Genomic DNA, 23798 nt, shown 5'->3' on the forward strand with positions numbered 1-23798 from the left:
AAAAAAAAAAAAAAAAAAGAATGCTTATTTCATTGTTTTATAACAAAGTAGAGATACAATACTTAGTTTCAGAACATTTTTATAATAAAAATGGCCATCAGTAAGTACAGGCATCATCAGTTAGAAGCAATACTTCCTAGGAATTTTCCTGGGTAGAGTGTTTCATCATAAAGCATCTGCCAGACACTTCAGTGCCATAGCCCACTGCAGCACAACAGACAGTTTCCTGCTGCAATACTCAAATTTCCAGAAAGAAAGCTAAGCATTGGCTACTTCACGCTGAAACACAACATCCAGTAATGTGGCTACAGAAAAATGCAATGTCTTGAAAACATCTTCTCTGATGTCTTTATAGCTACTAGCAGCATTCAGCTATGTCACCTGAAGAAAGGTTAAGTTATGGGTGTCTTTATCTACGTACATACACTCCCAATGGGCAGAAGGAATAGAATTCCTATTTAGCACAGATGTCTAAACAGCCAAATCCTACTGGTAACAAATATTTTCTCCTCCTCAGCTTGCTCAACATGCACACTAAGCATTGGGCTGCATAAGATTTTCACCATTTGGGAGGATTTTGAATGCAGAAAACAGATGAAGCGTGTCTATTTTGTCTATTTTAAATAAAATAAAACAGGGAGTTTGCAAAATGACTGCTTACTTCATTTCAAATTCTGTAAGATTACACAGAGTAAACAAGAATAATTGTCCTCCCAGCAGTTTCCTTGCTATGCTTACATTAATTATTTGTGCAGTAAAACCCCAGCACTTCATCCCTCAAGTAAAGTGTCAATGAGCACAGAAGAGAAGAGTTACAGGAAAGCAGCTGAGCAATGCTCCACCTGGCACAGGGACATTTAACAGTTACCTGTCCATAGTCTATTTCCAGTGGGTAGAATTTTTTGGGATATTTAGTGAAGTTCTTTGAATGCCAAGAATTGCCAGTTTTCTCTTCATACAAATTTAGGAAGTGTTCAACAGCATCTTCTTTTGATGGCATCTGCTCCAGCTTGTTACTCCCAATGACAGTGCCCACACGACCCCAGGATCTGAACACCCAGTACCTAGAGAAGTGAAATGCGAGAAAAGAGCAGATGTAAAGGCTCTGGCTCTAGATCTTAGTCCAAATGAAACTGATTCTGCAACTGTGAATCAGCCATTTGCATGTCGTTAATTTAAGGAGAGACATTCTGCAAGAAAGCAACAGAAGAGCCACCACAGAGCCTATGTCCAACAACACGTGTAAAGAACACCTGCTGTAAACACACCAGATGTACAGCTCTGAAGATAAATGCATGCACAGCGAGAGAGAGAAGGGGAAAGAAATAAAGTAGCAATTACCACTTGAGTCAATATTTTTACAAATACACATCTTCAGTCTTTTGAGTTCATGTATTTAGGGGAAAAAAACAATAGACACACTTAAGCCAGTGATTCAAAGTCATAGAGTTCAGATTCTTAGGGACAACAGAAATAACTGAAGTATTTGTTTGTTTTGTATTAACATTAACTTGGATAGCTTCAGCAATCAATTTTTCCAACCTGTCAGGCAGAAAGCATAGGTGTTGGGAACCCTCCATGTGAATCCAGATCCAAACTCTGGATCACAGATCCAGATACAAACTCCAAATACGGGAACCAGCCACATCCCTCTCAATTTCTGTATCTGTTATCAGAAGCACAACCACTGGACAGATCCACCACATTTGATAACAATCACCTCCTGACCTTTCACTGCATTTTGCTAAGCCTCAGTACCCCTCTAGGTCAGAACTACACTGTGATGTTAAGAGACAGAATCTGATTTTGTTTCCCAAGGTCACAGCTCTGCAATTGGAAGACAAAATTAAGTTGGATATCGGGAAGATTCCCAACCTTACATACTTCATGATTGGGCTCCTGAATGTTAAAACAGAAAAACCTGTATTTTCATGGGCAGCTGTCAGTCACAGAGCACTGTGATTTTCCTGCTATCTTCTTTGGACTGGGTTAACTGGATATCTTCGTATGTGCCTCACTCATTCCAGGATACACAAATGAATGCTACCAGACACAATTCAACAGCTCCTCCTCAGCCCCTCCCACCTTTTTTAAACAAACACATCTATCCATAACTCCTTACAAGAACGTTGTACTCCCTGCTTGCTTTTGTAGAAACCAAAAATCCAGTACTTACTAGAAAAAAGTGAACAAAGACATTTCTAGGGAAAATTGAACTCACCTGCTCTCTCTGTCATCCTCTAACAGCTGCAGTTTGTAATAGGAATTTGTTCCTTTCACAATATCCACTAGGCCAAGAGTTGCACTGAAAATCTTTCCACCTTTTTCAAAGACGTGAGCAGAATCCTCCAAGCCTACAAAGAAGGAACAGAATTAGAACACAGAGGTTACTATTTTAGCTTTCTTTCCTACATTCATGTTCACCCAGGTGTTTCAAAATTGTGAGAAAATTAACAAAATATCAGAAAGAACAGTGGTAAAATGCTCATTAAAAACTATTTGAAGCTTACTTTCCAACACATTGTAGGTACATGCTTTTAGGTAGACTGGAATGAACCTCAACCCTAACTTGAAAAAAAATTGTACATTTGAGAAAGGACAACTTAGAATCTAGCCCTGAACACTGCATGACTGGCTAGAAGAATTCTCAAGAGAGATATAGCTTTACAGTTGTCACATTAAAAAATGAACTGAAAAAGTGAAGGCTGGTCTTAGTTGCAGTATGAATTCTAAGGACAACATCTGTACATAATCAATTTGGAGAGTAGCATCATTTGCCCCTGCTCAAAGAGTCTTTGAGGCAAATGCTTATGCCACAGCCACTGTCACTGCTGCCTGAGCCTTTATCCACTCCTCTAACATGTTTCTGAAGGAGAAAAATGCGTATACCTTAGTTTAATGGACCTCCTGAAAGATGCATTAGAATACCCTAGAATGTCCAAGCTTTACGGCAAGGAATTCTTGCCTTCCTTAAATAGCAAGAAAAGCTGTCTTAAAAACACCACTTTCTTTTACAGCATCCTTAACTTTTACATTAATGACTGAAAAACCTTTTCCTTCCACAAGATAAAAAAAATATATATAAAAATAAGAATGCTGCAAACAATCATGAATCCTGAAGACTTTGGTGAAGGCTCAGCTATTGTTCTCACTCACCAGAATCAGGATCTACCGCTGCTCCACCTTTAACTGTTAGCTTCATTTTCTTTTCAGACTTGCTAGGTCCTGCAGGGATAAGAAGATAATTTTTTCCTACATAGGCAATACAGTTTGACTTGAATCAAGATATAAATTCTCAATTTGCATAATTACTACGTTAATGAGGCTTCAAATCAGATTCCCAGAATAAAACCACCACACTTCAATGGCTTTTCACCTGCCTTTAGCAGCTAATTCACAGCAGCCACCCCCCAGAAGAAAATGAAAACCAAGATCTCCCCAGATAACATCTACCTTCCTTCCTCCCGACCCCAATATTGTTTTTCCAACTACACAATAGATAGAAGTCACATTTGTGGTTGTATTTAAGTGGGACTTTAAAACTTCATAGGGCACGTGGGACAGACATTCAGTACTCTTGAAGATCCTGCTGCTGTTAGTGCCAATAACATGAAACCGGTTGACAAGCTAAAAGCTTGGGGGCTATGGAAAAGAAGCTGAGCATATCTAATGGTTTTGTTCACTTTCCAGCATGAATAATGCAAGTTTGATGTGGCAGTTGTGAAGACTACTACACAGTGGTGATGGGCTGACAGTTGAACTACGTGATCTTAGTGGTCTTTTCCAACCTTAATGATTCTATGATTTTAAGAGTGCCACTGAGACAGAAGCTGTCAAGAGATAGCTTCAAACTCACTTAAACCTGGTCTTACCTAAAGTTTGATTATTTAAAATTTACTGTGAGGGAAAAAACAATCAGAGAACTCTAGGATAGGATGAGGCTAGACTATACCCAGATGTTTTTTGCGCACACAGAGCATTAAACAGGGCCCTGGAGAAACAATCACTTCGTTCTTCACCTTGTTCTTCTTTGACCTTCCCAGCACTCTTCATATTTTGGGGCTTGCTGCACTTCCCATCCACTGCCACCTCCTGGTGCTCTGTTTTCACCTCTGCACCCCAAGGTGAAATTGCATGGAGAGAGAGAAGCTCCTGAAAGCTCTTGCTGGAAGATTTCACATCCTTAAGAAACTCCTCTGAGACCACACGAACTTTGGCATCCTTCACTTCTTCCATTTTCTTGCTCATTTTCTCCACCTCTTCTGCAGAGGCAGAAAAGGGAGGAAAACAAACAAACAAACAACAGTGAGGTTTCAAGACTTCAGCCTCTACTTCTGACAGTGATTCAGAACTCTGTAAAACTTTGAGGAGATGCATTTCCACAACATTCAAAGCTGCAGACTGCACTACAGCAGAAACACATTTTACTCGATTGGTCCAGCCTTTATGGCACAACCCACATTTTTGCTAGGTAAGTAAAACTCAACCAACTCACATTTCCTTTTACTTTTCCAAGGCCACATGCAAGTGCAAACACATTCCCTAATCCAAACACTAACCCACATAGAGCTCTAATCAAGTACATGCATCCAGTGCTACCAGTGACCACCCCAAGGCTGCTCACTCTGTGTGCTGATGCACAGGGTGGCCTTGTTAGCTGTTGTTGTCATCTTTCCTCCCAACTCCTCCACAATATTCTTCACTTCCTCCTTGTTCTTGGACAGCTTTCCAAGAGTCAGGATCTTCATGTTGGTCAGGGGTTTGTCTAGGGGTTCAGAAACAAAACGACACATTAGTGACAGGCACAGAGTTCCCCACACAAATAATAAGCAGAAAGAGACAGCATCCCACACGCTCAGAACAATCAGCACAGCCTGCAGGGAGATGAGTCCAAGTGGGTCTGACTAATGAGTGGGAGAAAGCTTCCATTCTCTAAGGGAGATGACAAATCACATACAACAAACAGAACGAACGGAAGGCTGAAAAGATGTGTATGTGGGCACATTATTTGCCTGCATTTAGCTGTTTTTTTTTGTTTGTTTGTTTGTTTTTTTTTTAAAGTCTGCTTCAGAACTGTCTACTAGTGACTTTGCTCAGCTTCCCTCTTCATCTGATGACTGGACAGCATGAAAGGTTCTGCCTCTTCAAAAGGAAATGTGCTTTTGAGGAGCTGGAGAAAGTTTATCTCTCAAACAGCAGCATTCTCACACATTACAGTACATTTGAGTCTCGATTTTACAGACAGTTCAAAGTTGGAAGCTGGCTGAATCATACAAACCCTGCAACAAGCACACTGGTAAGCAGTTGATGCTTCACTACTTTATAGTGTCAGTACTGATGCAATGAGTTTTGCAGTGCAGGTGGATCCAGGGCACAGTGAATGTCTGAAAGCTTTTTCTGCATTTCTAAAGATGAATGCTAAACTGAAAGGTTTTTGTTCCTCCCATCCACCATCACAGACATAAATGAGTTAGGCTGCTAGCAAACGAAGTAATCTGGGCTTAATTCTAGCCAGTAGTTTGTATTTACTTTCAGAACACATTGGAATGGGAATCAAGTTGCCAGTTAAAATAACGTGATCTGGCCAATATTAGTTAGACAGAATTACTTTCACCCTTTTCACCAAGTAACATCATCTCCCTCTCTCCAAACTACAGCCAGGGCTAAATAAACTAAATAAGAAGTTACAGTGGACAAGGCACATTACTAAAGGGTGCAACTTGTGCCAGTGGCCTATATGGAATTAGTGGAGTTGAACCATTTGCCAGTTTGCAAGTTGGAGACAGCACACCTGTTCTTGCACAATGCTAGTCAGCAGTTGTTGAGACTAAGTACACAAAGAGGATTTCAAACAACTTCCTGACCTTAAAAACGTAACACTGGGTGTAGAATACGGAAGCTGATATTACTGACGAACCTGGATGCTCCCCAAAAACCAAGTCAGAAAGTATTTCACAGCAGATTTCACTTGGGACACGGGCCTTTAACTCTTTGATTCATTGTGAACACATCATCAAGAAATACCCAAAATGATTTGTCAGAAAAACAGTAACCACACACACATGAAAAAACAATAAGATCCCAAGCATGTGTGCCCAACGAGCCAGAAAAAGGTCTTGCTTTGCTAGGAAGAGGTAGCACATGACAATCTGCAATTCTGTTTCTTACCAGGAGAGTTCAGACTGCTCAGGGGTAAGAGAACCACAAACAGCAGGCCTGTTTAAGAGGCCCATTTGGATGGAAATGGCATCAAACACCACCTTGAACTCCACTGACCTTGGGGTGTAGACAGAGTCTCTGTCAAAGGAGCAGATGCAGATGGAGGTGGTGCGGAGTTCACAGTTGCTGCCTCAGGAGGGAATATCCTGTCCTGCTTCTTACACTTAAACTTTTTGAGATAAGGAATTTCACGAAATTCCTGTATGATAGAAGCATACAGATTTTAAAAACAACAAATACTACTACAAAATTTAAAAGCCAAGTTAAGCACTGGCCAGATTGTGTCATTTACCACAGGTCTCAAAGGATCTCCAAGATACTCATATTAAGATAGGCAAATATCCACTTCATTGATTCAGAAACCAAAGCTAGAGGAGAGTAAATGACTGGTTTTAAATCAAATCAGCAATATCTCTTTTAATTTAGTGTTACTGGGAAAAGGGGTGTCTTTGTTCTATATTTACTGCCCCCAGAGAGATGCAGCCGTGACAGGATTCCCTGCTGTCACAGCTGCTGAGCACTGCAGCACACTTTGCTCACCAGCATGCAACATCCAAACTCCTCACAAAAGGAAGCATCAATTAAGAAGCATGCTTCAGATCATCACATTTACAGTCAACACCCACCTTTGGGATTACCCAGTCTTTCCTGTTGGGAGTCTGTGTTTTAGCCACACACTTAGTCCAGGCAGTAATGTCCCCTGAACAGTAGTATGCATCGCTCTTGAACACAAACTGCCCCTTACACTCCTCGCAGGGAAGCAAAGCTCCAAACGCCATCCCATCTGCCACTCGGTCCAAGATCTAAAACAACAAAGAATACAAAACTGGCATTCAGGAGAGCATAACCCCCACACAGAGCCTGACCAGACAGCACTGCTGGAGAGGGAAAAAAGTAGATGAGCTACTGCATCTGAGCACAAGTATGTAGGTGGGAACGTAGGCTCAGACAAGCCCCAGTTTTCCTGCCTAGAGATTTTCTTGGCCATTTTGAGTCTAGACACTTCCCACATCTCATCCCACACTCCCTGCAGCCTTAATAAACAAAAACACTTCATATGACACGTGCCTCTGAAAGAGAGAAACCTTTTGCCAATTACACAGTCTGAGATGTGACTTTTTTAGAAAGCATGCCAGAAAATAACTAGAAAATAACGCAGTTTTTGCCTCCTCTAGCCTAAAGTAACAGTCAGGAGGCAATGTGAAGCACCACAGCCAATGCACTTTTGCAGAGCCAGTGACAAAAATACCAACCAGTTGGGACACTGAAGACCCAGCACACATGCAAAATGACCGCAGACCAACTTACTGCATTCTCCCCCGAAGGCACCTCCTGCTTGTTGGCGATCAGCAGCTCTTTCAGGTCATTTGTGGAGCAGACCTTCCTCAGCTCATCCTTGATGCCCCAGATCAGTTCTGTCTGCTCCTGTGGACAAAATCCGTCAGCTTAGCTACTGGCTGACAGTCACTACAGAACAGCTCTGTAATGCAGCATGGTGAAGAACACCAAGAGCCAGCAGCTTCACCACAGGGAGAACCACATGTTTTATCCAAACAACTAGATCAGGTCTTTAAAGCCACATGCTTCAGATTTCAGTATGGATATATATGCACATGATAGCTTTCAAAAGTACTCTCACAAGAAGATCGCAAGGGAAAGCTTGGCTTTATGGGATTCTGTATTAACCAATGCTTCTGCACTGTATATGTGAAAAGAAAGACTGTGGAACAACTCATAGAGCACTACCCCATACAAAAAGATACAAGCTTTTATAGCAAAACAATTGGCTTTTAGGTGGAGTGGAACCTGTGTTTCTACCACACTTCTACTCTCAGTGTGTTCTCAACAGCCTCTGCAAACATCATCAATCCAGTTCACACTGCCAACAGCAGGGATATCACTGCATAAGAGTGTATTGTATTAAAATAAAAATCACAAATGCTGGAACACATTGTCCTTACTTTAAGACACTTACGTGAAACAAGTACTTTTAGATCAGAAACATGAAATGGTCCAGACAGACCTGCACATTCTTTCAGGCCTTTCTACAAAAGGTGAAAGGGTTAGACAGAAAAGAAACATCCTAAGAAATCAGATCATATCATTTTCTTTACAGCTCCATTAAGTGTTAGCTTTAGCAAAGCTGCTTGTTATTTTTTTTTCTTGGAAAGTACCTACGCCAAACTCTTAATGAATATAAAATTCTTACAGCTCCATTAGGAATTCTTCCCACAGTATTCCAAAATTAAAAGGTAGAAAGCTGCAATCTATCACACTCTGTACTCAACAACTGCTTCTCATAGGGTGAGAGAGATATGATCTCTTAGTAATCTAATTCCACACTTTGCCATTGCTTCATTTTTACAGTGAGCTCTTTATTGGTTGCCAAACTCTTCTGAAACAGTGCTTGTTATCAGAGCTTCAGCAACCACAGTCAGATGAAACAGAAAGGTTCATGAAACCAACTTCTCTGAGAGAAAGAAGGCATTTAGCCTAATCTATTTAAATCTAATAATCCTAAGTCCTAGAGAAGTTCCTTCCTCTATTTCAGGAGACAACAGCAGGGAGAATCGCCTTCAGCAATGGCTTTGCAACAGGCCACCTCCCGTGCCAAGACATAAGGACCAGCTGTACTGCAACTCTGCTTCATCTAAGCAGCAGGTACAGTTCCTCTCCAGTTACCACAGCTCTTCAATTAGTATCTGATACTGCATTCTTCTAGCTAGGCAGCTTTTAGGATCTAATCAGCTAAAACTCACCTTCAGCTGTTTTTCCTGCTTTGATTCTTTTTCTTTTTCTTTTTTTGATTTCTTTTTTGCAATCACATTTCCATCTACCTCTTCTCCTTTTCTCTTTCTAAGAGAGAAAAAATAAATAACATACATAGTGAAAATAAGTTATTTAAATGCCTGTCCAGTCATTAAAATGGCTCAGGTTACTGACTGCTGATATCTGCAGAGACTTGAATAAGTGGCAAGACCACTTTTCAAAATTCCTCAGTGCTACATCACAGACACGTACTTGGCTCTGCAACAACTGCCTCAATTAGATCAGGCACACTTTGGGGCTTTTCACAGGATAATCATGATCTGACAGAACAGCACATAAAATGCTACAACACTGGGAACTGCAGGCATATTCAGCCACATCCATATTAGTTGCTCCAAAGGCATACATAAGACCCACGAGAATACATACACCTCTCCACGTATGAGGAGGGGTAGCAATGAAAGTTATTACTACCATGGAATCATCACAGAATGCCTTGTGGGAAGGGAACTTAAAGGCAATCCAGTTCCAATCCCCAGCCATGAGCAGGGCTGCCACCAGCTCAGGCTGCCCAGGGCCCCATGCAACCTGGCCTTGAGCACCACACCTTTTCTGGTCAATCTCTTTCAGAGCCTCAGTGCCTTTTGGGTAAAGAATTCTCCACTTAACATCCAACCTAAATCTCCCCTCTTTTAGTTTAAAGCCACCTCCCCCCAGTCCTATCACTATCAGACCATGTTAAAAGTTGGTCTCTCTCCTGCTTATCAACTCCCTTGAAGTACTGGAAAGCCACAGCAAGATATCCCCACAGCCTTCTCCTCTCCAGGCTGAACAACAACAGCTCCCTCAGACTTTCATCATAGGAGGGGTGCTCCAGTCCTCTGAGCATCTCTGTCCTCTGCTGGACACACTGCATTCTTCGTGTACTGGAGACCCCACGCCTGGGCACAGTACTTCACGCAGGTCCTCACAAAGGCAGAGCTTGGAGGAACAATCCCCTTCCTCCCCCTGCTGCCAACTCTCTGGATACAAGAAAGGCTTTTCCAATAAGGGTGGTGAGGCATTGGCACAGGTTTGCCCACAGAGGTGAAGGACACACCGTCCTTGGAAGGATTCAAGGTCAAGCTGGACAGGGCTCTGAGCACCTGATCAAGCTTTAGGTGACCCTTTTTAGTGCAGGGAGGTTGGATTAAATGGCCTTTAAGGGTTTCTTCCAATTCAACGATTCTGCAATTCTGGGACAGCAAATGTACTCATTTTAATAGGGTACCGCAGGGAAAACAGACACTTCCCAGCTAGTTCCCCTTCAGACTGGAATTGAGTCAGATTTTTGAAACCAGATGGGAAGAAGTTCCTGCCTGCAAAGTATTCCCAGGCTGACTATGGTTACATGATGTACTATTGTGCAGCTTTGTGTGAGGAAATTTACTGTTATTAGCTGAACCATTACAGATGTGCATGGAGAAGGTACAGGAAACTTCACACAGGAAAGACTAGAAAAAAGAGAAAGCCAAACAAAAGCCAGGGATTTTTGCAGGATTCTGAATGATGAGACCTCATAAGAACATTCAGGTTTCCAGAGCCACGCCACCCCCTTGGTCTGCCTGTATCAGTAACAATAAATCACTCAGTGCATGTTCTCATCACGAGGAAATAAAATGAAATTTTACCCCATTTGGGGCAGGATGGGCCTGGAAATTGAGGTAGAGCATGAGCACAGCTTGGATGTTCCACTGCACTGTCAGACTCTGTCAAAGAGTTACAATCATTTAAAAACATCAGACAGACTTAAAAGTATGCATAAGCTGTGGCTGTTGGGTAGATCAAAGTTAACATTCTCAATTGCTCTTCCATTCACAATACTGTTTCCTAAATGGCAAAGACCAGAAACAGCAAGGCAGGACTGGATGCAGTCAAAGCACAGCCATGCTTCCAAAGGTCCCCAAGCCACACAAGAGCGCTCTTCTGCGTTTGGCTGCAGGCTCCACAAGGTACAAGCCTAGAGCATCCACTGATCACTGCAGCACCAAACACAAAGTGCTCACCATGCAAATCACAGCTCCTGGAAGCTTAACCAAATCACAGACAGACAGAACAATCAGGGAAAAACACACCAGCATGAACACAATGCACACATTGCTGTACCTTCCCAAGCCAGAGGGCTTCATCATGCAAATATTTAGGATGGGTGCCCAAACACTGTGCATCTGCAGTGTCTCTCCTTGGCAGGCTGAGAGCCAGGGTGCCTCCAGCAAGCCAAGGCTGATGGCTGCGTAGCAACTTGCCTCCAAAAGGAGGAAAGCCAAAGCACTGGAAGGCAGTCACCCTGCTGGGAAGCCCCTGGACCAAGGGAAACCATCCAAGTCCCAGAAGGGATTTGTATCTCTGACAGTTTCTCAGAGGGGGGGACAGTAGGCTGCTTTGCGTGTACCCAACAGCTGTCATACCTGCTCCAGCCAAACTGCAGTGCGAGGGGATCATACTGACTGCAGAGAGGTATATAGCTGCAAGTTTCTTGCCTTCTCTTCTGTCCCTGTCTATGCCCAATACTTAAAGCAAACACCAATTGTTGTTTTATACAGCTTCAAGAAGGGATGGACAAAAGTGAATTCATCTTCCATCTGTCTAAAGTCACAAATTTTACAAAAAACTAACAAAGCAGACACTCGTTGACACTCTTTTTACCTGCCATCACTGGGACCAGTCACTGTGCTGCTGCATACAGTCTTTCTCCTGCTGGGGAAGGGAAAGTCTATGCACTAAACAGGTACAGTCCAACAGTTTGCTTAGAAGACTGGCACTGACCAGACAAAACAGAACACTTCTCACCTCCCTGGAAGATACAGAACTACAAGATCCATTCCAGCTTTAAAAAAGATGATGAGGAAGGTGAACTGGTCCACTCCCAACTGGCCCTTCTTTCCCATCTATTCCGTTTTTCATGTTCTCATAAGAATGAAAACAAAGACGTAAGGACAGTAACCTTGGATAAAGCAAGCACCTGATATAGGAAGGAAATGGAACCCCCTTCCTCACTCCGTAAAGGACTTGCAGATTGTTGCTGACACGACTACTTACCCTCTGCTTCAGATAATCTGTAGCTAATTGTGTGCTGCCTGACAACACCTCCAGAATGAGGCTTTGCTACCGTACTGAGCAGCAGTTCCATGCAGGGGAGGACTGCATGTGTCATCCAGCAATGACCAATGAAAGAAGCTAGGATCCTTGCAGGAAGTCTTCTCATTTTTGTCCTTCAGAGGGAAGAGATTTTTCCATCCTATTCTTGGTAGCATTGCTCAATGCCTCAGTTTCACTCACCTGCAACACGTATGTGACATCACTGCTCTTATGCAAAGGGCTGACAGCAGCTCCAGTCAGAGTGTCTCTGCTGAGCACAGGCCAGACGTGCAGAAGCAGCAGATGAATTTGGGTATGTCATATTCAAACTGCAAAACAGCTGACTGGATGCAATTCGGATGCAGCACAAGTAGAGATAACTGAAGATCACTTTCAGAATCTCACCTACAGCAGATGCTCTGATATTGTTTCTGCAAGAAGCTGCAATTTCTGTCATTAATACCAGTTATCTGATGGAACGCACAAGCTAAACAATGGAGACAGCTGCACCTCATTCAAGCTTCTGGATTTCCCCCCCAGCTTTTTCTTGGCTTCTTCAGAACTCTGTACTTGGCAGACAATCCCCAGGTAGGAAGCACGGTCACTCCACTCATTCCACTTATTTACACTCCCACTCACTCAGTTAGCTCTGAGACAGATGGTCTATTCGCCAATTCATCCTTAATACCCTCAGGTCAACACACAGCCCAAATGGCAGAAGAAAGGTGATGGCTCACGAGAGCCAGTCAGCACTCTCACAGGCAAGAGGCTTGTTCATGCAGTGCTTTGTGGAAGCAGGAAAGGTGGCATTTCCTACTGTTTTTCTGGCATAAGGTCCTGGTCCACATTACCCTACATCACCACGCTTTTTTCCAATGCAATTCTAGACTTCTATTTACACAGTGACTTGGCAAACTGTCCTGTAGCCTATCTTTGCAAAGCTTTCATATTTTGAATATCATCACAGAGAGTAGCCCAGAAAAGCAGAGTCAGGGCAGACAAAAAAACCAAAAAAAAACCAAAACCCACAAGAAAAAACAAACAAACAAAAACCAGTCGAATCTCCAGAGCTTTGCTGAAGACATGGGAGAAAGTTACCAATAACCTTATTAAACTCATTCACTGCCCCAGGATGAAGTGGAATGCAATAAGCTGCAAATACGTAAAAACTTAATACTCCTATCTATATCCTGCAATGCACGCAGAAAGAAGGTCCCTACTATACGAAAGGAGAGCAGTCCCAGATAGCGCAGCACAGGCTGAAGGGTCCCAGCCTCCAGCAGCTCAGGGGACAGGGCTGAACATCAGCATATGGACCCATGGAAAAGTATCTGCATGACACTGCAGAACCTTCCCCACAGCATCTGCACTTCTGCTGAACACTTCTGGAACAACTGCTTGCCAACCAAGAATCAAGCACATAAGCTGAGTGGCAGCCTCTTAATATGCAGATCAATTTATACAAGCTCTACTCCTTTATCTATAATCAAAAACAACGCTGATACTCAGAAGCTCTGAACCACGCCAATCAGCCCCACACTTACACAGGAACAAAACTGACAAAGACTGCACAGATTTGACTGCATCTTTTCAGAACCCGATGTCAGTCTCACTAGGCAGATTCACAGTGACTCCTTGCAGAAGTATTGCTGAATTCAGTCCAGGAAGTACACAGAGAAGCCCAACACCTTACAAGACAACACTACTCCTGTTTGTAGAACCCAGTGATACTTTATGCTTCCTCCTTCAAGGGAAAAATGCAACATTGGCTTGTGTTAACAAATGTGATGCTAGGCAAAGTCACTTCAGACACAAAAGCCTTCATTAACTGAGAAAGATCAACCAAAACTAGCAAGCCACATGGAAGGGCTCTCTATCAGTTCAACTTCTGTTAAGAGCCTCCATTCAAAATTTCAACACAAAGCAATAAAATTTCAACTGAATATCATAAAAGGTTCAGCAAACAAAAGCATCCAAGTGTAAGCACCACCCAGGCAATAAGCACTGTTATCAGACTCTGCATATCACAGATCAGCAACGTGTAGATGTCAAATCAATTCTGTAACAAGTGGTTAGGTCAGAGAAACCAAGGCTGATAACAGCATCGCACAATGAGTGCAGAGCCCATATCCATTTCTATCACATGCATAATATTTACGGCTGAAAACCCCACATCAGTCCGTTAAGTCACAGCTGCCAGACTCAGCCTTTCCTCAGGGCAGTCACATGGATAAGCAGACTGCAGCCTCCCAGGGATGGGGAATCAGCCTGCTGTCACCTGCCCTAATGCCACTGGACGACCACATCCTCTTACAAGCACTATTCTTTTAAGACTGATAACAATGCCACAACACGTTCATCACAAACGTATACGAAGGCAAGTAACTGTTCCTTGAAATCACACAATTTGCTGCACCCTCCACATACCCTTCTGTCTTGGTGGCTGGTAGTTGCTTCTTCAGAGTTTCTTTATCTTCAGCTTTCAAGATGCTGAAACCCAGGAGCTGGGTGGCCCCATACGCCGGGAGGAAGCCCAGCTCTGCCCGGCGGCTCACAAAGCAGTCCGGGTGGTACCAGTTATCGATCATCCCCAGCTGCGGTTTTTCAGGATGCACCATCTTCTTGGAAATCCGAATCTGGCCCTGGGGCAGGATAAAAAGACACAACAGCAATTGTTAGGCTGTACTGGGAGGAGCAGGATGTTAGTAAGCTCATTACCAACATGATGCTTCCTGCACACCTGCTAAATGCCAATAGTTCCTCCACCAAAGCCTACAACTATTGTCCAAACCCTTTCCTTACAGCTCTGCTGCTTTCACTAATACCTTGTCCTAGGTTGGAAAAACAGCCTATTAAGTAACTTTCTGTTGAAAAAAGAACACTTGAAACAGATAATTCTGTAGTCTTTACACCTCCAACTCCCTGCCAGTTAACCGGAATAAGCAAAGATCACACCACCAAGCCACACGGAGGGGACTCTGAAAGCTGACTTTATGTCCTTATCAGTCAATCTTTACTACAATCTCATCCTCTGCAAATTACTTTTCAGATGCCCAAATAATTATTTGACTTAAGTGCTTTTAGACTGCAATGCCTCATGCTCCAATAAGGGATTGTCTACACCCCAGCCAGCAATATTTCTGCAGACACAAGTATACCAGCATTGTCACATGGCCCTCACCAACTGCACAGAACTGGCAGCTCTATTCTCACCTACCAGAGGCTCACAGCTTCACTTTGCAAATTGTCTCTAAAAGTAGAGCAACAAGACAAGCTGAAATATGGGGCATTATCATTAATTAGGTGTACTGCTGTTTTTATCTGATGCATAGAAACAAAGAAAGAGGCTGACATCTCTGCAGTGTCTGAACAAGCAGATGACACAGTTAGCGGTGGCTCTTTCACACTTCTATTCTAACCAAGCACGCTGGCAAGCAACATTTCAGTCTGCTGTAATGTCCAGGAAGAAGGAAGCATCAGCAGATCTGAAGTCCAGGCTCCAGTGCCTGAGGGACATCTTTACATCAGTCTTCTGACACGGCTGCTTCTCAGACCAAGAAAAGAAACTCTACAACTGCCTTCCAAGTGCAGGACATCAGGATGCAGTTAGGGAAGCTTCTGTTTGAACTGAGACTGGTGGGAGAACAGATGGATGAGATGGAGAACTAAAGAGAAGCTTTTTACCTTTTCTATTTTCTGCTCACAGCCTTTGCACGTACTCCTATTAGACTTGGCATACTCTGCAGCAAAGTCAGTTAGGCTCTTCTCAGCTTTGCCACCTCCTTCCTGGTCCCCTCCTTTTCCTGGAGAGGAAAAGTAAATACAGAGCTTTAAAAGGCACCCTCCCTCCTTTTTTGTTTTTTCCCCATCTGTTTCGGATTGTCAGCAGTCTAGATTAATAAACCTGTGTTCTGCTTCAAAACAGAGCCCCTCTCAAAATAAAAATCCTCTTCCTCTTTCAAAGTGATAACTTCCTTTTTTCTTTTTTTTTTTTTTAATTATTAATACACTTCATCAGGCAGTCATCATTCTGAAACTGCACAAGCATCTGGTTTACACAGTCATTCATTGGGTTTGGTCTGCTCTGTACTTAGATCACCCCATTTCTTCCTGGCTCAGTTAATCACCTAACGGCTCTATAGAGCTACCACAAACACGTTCTGCAGTGGCAACATAGTAAGTATTGCATGCCAAAAGAGTATTAATACCAAAGAACTGAAAACAAGATACAGTATTTATAACAAAAAATATTTGGCAAAATGTCTGCCGACTGCCTTGGCCTTCTTCCACTTCCCCCCCTTCCCCTTCTGCTTTAAAACTGGTCTGAATCACAGTGCTTGCACCCTGGCTCTGGAGACTGGACAAACCACAGCAACTCTTCTGACACCGTTTGCCACAGGGACACGGCCACTAAGTAACTCTAACAACAGCCTGAGAAGACAGAGCACGGTTCCAGCTCTGGACACCAGGACAGCTCTGCTTACCTCCTCCAGGGCCTCCGGTTTCAATGGCCTTCTTGATTTTCTCCTGGTCCTCCCAGCGGAGCTCAGGGAAGCCATCGATGTCCGTGTGGGACACAATGCGCGCTCGCTTCCAGAAGCAGCTGTAGTGGTGCCAGTGAGGGACTTTGCCATCAAACATGGGCGACTAGAAAAAACACACAAGGCTGAGGTGCAGCAGTTGAGATTCAAGTGAGTGGGGTGAGGGGGAAATGAAGAGTATTTGGGTAAACGCCAGCCACTGGCCCCGCTCCATAAAGACCACAAACGTGACACAGAGCCCCCACGACGCCAAGGGAACACCACAGCCTCCAGCAGGGCAGCACCACAGCGCAAACCCTGCAGCTCTGCAGCACCCCGCCCCGCCGACGGAGCTGTGGTAGGCCGACTTCGAGCCGCCGGGTCAGAACCCGGCAGCGCTTCGACACCCAGCGGAGAGAACGGAAAGGCGGTTCGGCACCAAACACCGCGCACAAACAACGGCGGCGTTAATGACATCCGGCGCTCGGCCACCGCTGCTTCCAGCGTGGCTCTCTGGTCGAGCGCACGCCTACCCCGCGGCACCGCAGCGAGCCGCTCCGTGCGCCCGAGGCCATACGGAGAAGTTGCGGGCGGCCCATACCTGGAGGAGCGTCGGACGCGGCCCCGGGCAGCCCGAGCAGACGGGGGGCGGCCCCGCCCACTGCCGGCCAGCATCCCTCCCGACCCAAACCGTCCCGTGGTTCTGCGCGTACCTGGCACTACGATACAAGCGCAGAGCGTGGCCCGGCCGAGCCCGGCAGCGCGGCGCCGCATCCCGCAGACAAAAGGCAGAGGAAGCGGGGCCACGTGCGTCGCCGCTCCGCTCCATCGGGCGCCCCGCGCGGGGTGGGCGCCACGCTCCCTGCCTCCCCCCGGGCTAGATTGCGGGCGCCCCGCGGCGCCGTGAGGCCGAAGCCCCGCGGGACGACCACAACGGGGGCCCCCGGCAATACAGCCGAGCCCCGGGGCAGCGCCGTACCTGCACCATGAGGGCCAGGCGCAGCGAGTCCTTGGCGATGCTCTCGCCGCACTTCTTGCACGACGCCCGCCCGCTCTTGGCGTATTCCGCGCGGTACGGTTTGTCCGCCGTCTCCGCCATCGCCGCCGAGCGCCGAGCCCCTCACCCCGAGCCCAGGCGCGCCGAGCCGCGCCGCGCGCCCGCCGCAGGCAGCGCTAGCCGAGCGCCGAGCACCCTGCCCGCCCCAGCGCACGGCCGCCATCCGACGCTCGGGCAGCGACTCGCCATGTCTGGCGGCGCCTGGAACCTTCCGGTGCGGAGCGGGGTATCAATGGAGGGGGCGGGGAGCGGCGGTCACGTGGGAGGTGCTGGGGGCGGGGCCTTCTGCGTCCCTCTCACCTCAGAGGTGATAGCCTGTAGCGCCAGCAGGGGGCGCTGGCAGTACAGCCTCGCTGGGGAACGGCGCTGCGGGGCGCTGAAGTTCGCGCAACCCGTCGCCGAGTGTTTTTCTGTTCCTTTGATGGCCACTCCGAGATTTGTGGCTCGGGGACTTCCTGCATACCATTACCCTTGGGGGAATTCTTCTTCCACGAATGTGTCCAGCGCCTCTGAAAATACTTTCTGTTTATACGGTATTTCTTTACAGGGTTCCTGCAAAGGAGGAACGTCTCCCTGTTGGTGTTCCCTCCCACTCGGGCCACTAAATTAACGGCATTCGAGGTAGGCTTGAGTGGATTTTCTTTTTAAAAGAGGATAGGAGGTTCTTCTGCAGGAATAAACTCAAATGCGGTGCTTGAAAGGATCAGACTTGAAGTAAGGCTGTCTACACAAAGCATTACACTGCTACGATTCTAACTGCGTAGCAATGTGATTTCTTACAGTGTCTCCTTGATTTGTGGTATTGTAGTGCCCACGTCACGTTAATTCCCATCATAAATCTGTTGCTCTCCGAAGCCTCATCTCACTCTGCATCTCTGTGTCTGAAGCCTGATGTGTGGATCGTAACATATCCGTTTCCCTCTTACAAGGCAGCGAGGGACCAGTGAGCGAGGACTCATCCAGGGCCCTCAGTGACGCTGACAGCACTGTGGATGCTGTGCTTTGTTACAAACCAGTGGATGCTCTGGCGGCATTGAGAAGTGGTGCCTGCAAGGCCATTTTCCCAGGGGATCATACGTTGAAGTAAATTCAATACTTCAGAAGCCTCAGAGTTTGGCTGCTGAGTTTTACAACAAGCTGCAGCAGCAGTTAGAGTAAGATTTTTATGGTTCCACACAGGCTCTCCACATCCCTTTCTAACAACAGACCAGTGTCAGTGGGCTGCTGACTTTTGGGATCCTGCTGGATGACAAGTGACACAAAGGCACACGAGACCTGTGGTTTGTTTCCCCTCTCTGTAACCACAGCAGGCTAGAGCCTCCAGATTCTCAGAGCTAAGTTTTGTTTATGTCCAGTACTGACTGCTGGTACTTGCCAGGAAAAGTATGAAATAGAAGAAGTATGAAGAAAAAATATGTATCACATATGGGCTCCCTGCATTGTGCACAGCAGTGTAGGTGAGGAACGGCATCCAGTTGTTAGGGCTGATCTGCAGGCTTCATCGTAAATATCAGGATCCTTAAAGCCTCCCTATCTGGAGTCATGTGATTATATAGGAATTCCGCCCACACTTTATGGCATCCCCAGCAGAATTACATTTTGACTTCGGGGCCATTTTTCACTAGATTCCTCTGAAAACCAGAGCAGAACTGAATCAAACTTGCTACCTGCATTCTGCAAGTGCAGGTCCCAGGAAGCCATAACACAGCTCCCTGTTGAAACAGGACCAAGTGCTTCCCCTTGCATTGTGCTGACAGTGCCTTGAGCACTAAATCCTCCATACTGTGCTGCACTGATCTCCATTTCTTAGATATGCAAAGATGCCTTCTGACAAGTTTTTCACCCTGTGAAGCATCTCATACAGAGTGAGAAAATGTTGGAACACTACTGTATATATCCTGTAGGGGAGCCAGAACAGTTCTTACTCAGGTCTGGATTTGTTGCCGGGGGAGACAATTTAGCACTAATTGAGAAATTTGTACAAAAAACCCTTTCAGAGCTATGTTATCCTGTCCATATGAATGATTTGTTTCTTCCATGGTGCTGCACACAGTTGCTATAGCTGGTATGACCCTGTTTGCATTTAGGCAGCTGACTAGATGCAACAAGTGACTATGACTCAGATGCGCCTTCTCTTTTTGTGCAAGTGATCAACTCCCAGACCACTCCAATGGGAATGGGATGCAAAACTATGCACCCACATCTGAGTGTCATGTTGTCTTGCCACAGAAGAAATGAAAGGGATTATCCTACTGTCTGGGAGAGAATGTATCTCCTACCGTGGCTCCTGTGCAAGGGTGGGGTTTTGATGCCTAGAGCTGACTGGCACTGAGAGACTTGGTTAGTGGTCACACATTAATGGTTGGATATGATGCTCCTAGTGCTCTTTTCCAACCTTAATGGATCTGTGATTCCTCCTCAGCAGTCCTGAACAATTTTGCATGACAGTCCAACACAGAACTCTCTGGGAAGCAGCTCTGATGCTTTCCCCCCTTTTTAGAAAGCTTCTTTAAATAAGCTTCTGTTTTTTTAGCATTCCAGATGCATGGGAAAATGGATGTGGGAAGAGGCGAGGAAGGAGTGGTTGGTGGAGGAGAAGCAATACTTCAAACCAACTGAGAACTTCACTGAGCAGCCTCATGTCAGTAATTCAGTGGCAACGTAACAGGGGTGTGACTTGCACATTTGGGGAAGATCACAGTCTAAGGTCTATATCAGAGAGCTCAGCACAGCCACAGTACTCACCATAGTTAGCATCTGAATGCTTGCTAGGAACTGAGGTTATTTGCACTGACATTACCCCCAGGTAGAAATACTGTGCTACCATCCTTGTTTTACAGTCCCCATGTGGCAACTGAGACACAAATGACTATTTGATGAAATTAGAGAGTGGGAAATTAAAAAAGGGTAAGAGGAAATTTGTTCTTATGGCAGGTTAATTAAACCACGGAGTCTACAGCCAGAGGCAGGTGTTGCGGCAAAGCAATGCTGAAAAATTAGAGTTCTCCTAATTGCAAACATTAAAAGGGATGTAACACATTGGACTTTGAAGGTTAAATTCATATCTAATTAATGATGATCACAAGGAGACATAATAGAAGGAAGACATGATTGTAAGTCTTGCTAGGGAGCCTTCCTTTGAGATGCTCAGCGTGGTGAGCTGGAGGTGGATGAGCACTGGCCAAGTGGGCACCTGTGGCCCTTCCTTGATTTCTGCTGCCTGTTGACATGAGCAGGAAAACCATCTCCGGGCAAAAAGCAGAATGCAGGTCTCCTAATCTGGGTCATCCTGCATCCATTTGGTCAGCCCTGGGCAAAACTATGGAAGACTCTTTCCTGGGCCATCTGCTTTTTTATTTGGATGCTCTTCAGAAGCTTGTGTCCCCACTTGAGTTCCCAAGCACCTTTTTTCACCAGGTGGTGATGGTTGCATACAATGATCCTGGTGGTCTTCTCCAACTTTAATGATTCTATGACTTTATTCCACCACCTCTTTTTATCAGGCGAAGGCTGGACTTACATTTGTCCAGATACTCTGCAGTTCTGCCCAGGTGAGCAGCAGGATTTTATTTCTGTCCTTTGAGCATCCATTACATGGCAAATTCCACTAATTCATAAGTGCAACTAATGAGCAGTGGAAGTGGAAGATACCCCATAATTCACCACACTTGGCCCTTGGTGAGGAGGTGACTCTTGTTATGCTGGCAGCCACATCCTCATTGCCTCCCTTATAGGCTCTGCCTCATTCCCAGTTGCCTTCAGACACAAACCTTTCTGGGCATCTGATGTATTCACAAATCTACCAAAACAAATTAAGCCACTTAATTCAGATGTCTCACATTTTTTCAGGGATCTGGTTAAGATCCCATTTACACAGTGTGTAATTGGTAATGACCAGACAGAGAGGGAGGGCTGGAAGCAGACCCCAAGAGCCCTGATCTCTGCTTTCCTAATCTCAAAACATTGTCTGCACTGAGTGCAAACCCTCCAGTGCTGCTCTAATGAGTGCAAACCAGCTATTATCAGGTTGCATTCATCTGCTCTGTGCTTGTAGACAAACTGCACAAAGCACACCAGAGAGTTAAAGTGTGCCGTGCAGCAATGATATAAATTAGAGAAAGAAACAAGAGTAACAACTCATTGATAAATACATTAGCCAAAAGCAACACATTTCCCAGCAATATGTCGATTCTAAGTAAAGCTGCAGCTCTCCCTCCAGCTATGAGGTGAACTTTACAGTGGATTAGCAACCCTGGAAACTGAAGTCCCCTTATGCCAAGAAAAATGGCATGAGGGCAGTCAAGGGCAAGTTTTGCCACCCATGTCTTATTCCATGGCATGCTGACCTCCTGTTGAGTGAGAGGGGAGCATATGATCACTGTGCTAAGGATGCATGCAGCCAGAGCTGGCCATTCTGTTTGGTGCTGCAAAGGGAACACATCCTCTCTGCAGATGGGCTGAGACCAGGTACTTCTTCCATAAGGCTTTGCACATGTTAAGGCTGACAGGAGCTACTTACAGATAAAACCAACTTTAAGTGACCTGTGGTGAGATCGTGTGGCCCTGACTTCCTGCAACACTGCTGACCATGGTTTGGCACTGTAGGGGTGATGCAGAGGACAAGCAGCTCTTGCCTGCACAGATGCACTGGAAGCAGCAGCTGCTGCAGGGATACCATTACAGCATTTATCAAAGTGGATGGCTCCACATTTGCACATTGTTGCTTGTTTACAGGTAGTTTGCCTTGTCCTGCTTTTGCTCTGTCTGAATAAGAGAGTTATCCCTGCATGCCCGAGAGATGAGGCTCAGTTTTGGCAGAGGCCCCAGTGCTATTCTCAGCCTCCTCAGGTCATAGCCAAGCTGCTGCATCAATGCAATCCTGTGGTCTACAGTTACATTTCAGAAACTGCTTTTGGAAAGCACGGCCCTTCTTTACAGCATCTCTTTAAAGAATGAGCCAGTTGCAGGGATCACTCCTGACTGAGGTGATAATCCTCCTTTTTCATTAAGGGACCAAGAAATCGAAGACCAGCAGGAGAGATTCTGGGGTCCTGTGGTAATTTTCTTTCAGGGTTGCATCCATAGCTATAGGGATACATGTAAGCTGATTTGTTGTCATGCGTACATTTATCTTAGTGACTGCTCATTAAGTGAGACCCATTATCATTACTGCTGATGGGAGGAAATGCTCAGACTCCACATTGAACAGAAAGTCTGTAGGAGAGCATGGGATATGATAGTTTTCATTATCTCTAACATCAAGAATTCAGCAACCAAAGTCAGCAGGGATGTAGCAAGCAACTTGCATTTCCTAGCCAAGGGAAAGCATATGGAAATCACTTATCTAAGGCATGAAATGCTCATGGTTCTTCCAAACAAAATTGCTGCTTAATTTAATCATCCTGCAACTAGTCTTAATTAGTTACCCTGCGTCATAATTCTATTCACATCCTCAGGAACCAAAATAGACCAAAAGATGACAGTGTATGCTTCTTGGGACAAAGTAAAAAATACATATAGCAGCACTTTGGTTTATAACAGCTCTCATATAGTGCATCTTTCACACTGCTGCTCCATCTTGGCTACTTGACACGTTGGAGCTCACAGTACCCTGGCCAGGAGGACGTTGGTGCAAAGCAGCCCCAGCAGATACTCGACAATCCTTGTGAGCACGCAGCTGCTTAGAGGGAGTTCAGATATGGTTGTGCTGGTCTGCAATGCTTGGTGTGTGGGGGGCACAGACTGCAAGGGCAGGTGTCAGTGATGGCCTGGGGGGAAAACAAAGTCATTTTTATTTACTAGCAGTTATCCCAGCCACATGGAAGAGCAATGAGGCAGGTGAAGGGACTAGAAAATAAGCGTTATGAGGAGTGACTGAGATAATTGTTTTTTTTTGTTTGTTTGTTTGTTTTTTTAAGTCTGGTGAAGAGGATGCTGAGGGGGGACCTCGTTGATCTCTACAACTGCCTGCTGCCTCTGCAGAGAAGTCAAGATGGTACAAGCAACTGAAAGCGTGAGCTTTAGCAAGAGAAGAGCCTTGCTACAGTTCTACAGATACTTAAGAATACAGCTCCCAAGAGACATCTTGCTTTCAGTTCTTTAAGTCTCTTGTTTCA

At 45.2% G+C, this 23798-nt stretch overlaps 1 protein-coding gene and 1 long non-coding RNA gene across 2 annotated transcripts in view; one reads left to right on the plus strand and one right to left on the minus strand.

Moving 5' to 3' along the window:
• The window catches only part of PARP1 (poly(ADP-ribose) polymerase 1), a 28369-nt gene extending 10622 nt beyond the window's left edge, over positions 1 to 17747 (minus strand). The window contains exons 1-13 of the mRNA XM_042819024.1: positions 17605 to 17747; positions 16590 to 16752; positions 15790 to 15908; positions 14533 to 14747; positions 8979 to 9075; positions 7528 to 7644; positions 6846 to 7022; positions 6277 to 6418; positions 4625 to 4765; positions 4020 to 4262; positions 3157 to 3225; positions 2222 to 2354; positions 869 to 1064 (exon numbers count right to left, since the gene is read on the minus strand). Coding sequence (XP_042674958.1) covers positions 869 to 1064; positions 2222 to 2354; positions 3157 to 3225; positions 4020 to 4262; positions 4625 to 4765; positions 6277 to 6418; positions 6846 to 7022; positions 7528 to 7644; positions 8979 to 9075; positions 14533 to 14747; positions 15790 to 15908; positions 16590 to 16752; positions 17605 to 17724 — 1932 coding nt within the window. The 5' untranslated portion in view covers positions 17725 to 17747. The remainder of the gene's footprint in view (positions 1 to 868; positions 1065 to 2221; positions 2355 to 3156; positions 3226 to 4019; positions 4263 to 4624; positions 4766 to 6276; positions 6419 to 6845; positions 7023 to 7527; positions 7645 to 8978; positions 9076 to 14532; positions 14748 to 15789; positions 15909 to 16589; positions 16753 to 17604) is intronic.
• A 497-nt stretch (positions 17748 to 18244) lies between these two features.
• On the plus strand, positions 18245 to 23763 carry LOC122164137. Its single transcript, XR_006170134.1, has 2 exons — positions 18245 to 18303; positions 23601 to 23763. It is a non-coding gene; the product is annotated as an uncharacterized LOC122164137 (long non-coding RNA).
• Positions 23764 to 23798: the final 35 nt, after the last annotated feature.

The sequence above is a fragment of the Centrocercus urophasianus genome, unplaced genomic scaffold, assembly GCF_019232065.1.
Source record: "Centrocercus urophasianus isolate 14NV4802_14NV808 unplaced genomic scaffold, USGS_Curo_1.0 seq_10, whole genome shotgun sequence".
Taxonomy (NCBI): domain Eukaryota; kingdom Metazoa; phylum Chordata; class Aves; order Galliformes; family Phasianidae; genus Centrocercus; species Centrocercus urophasianus.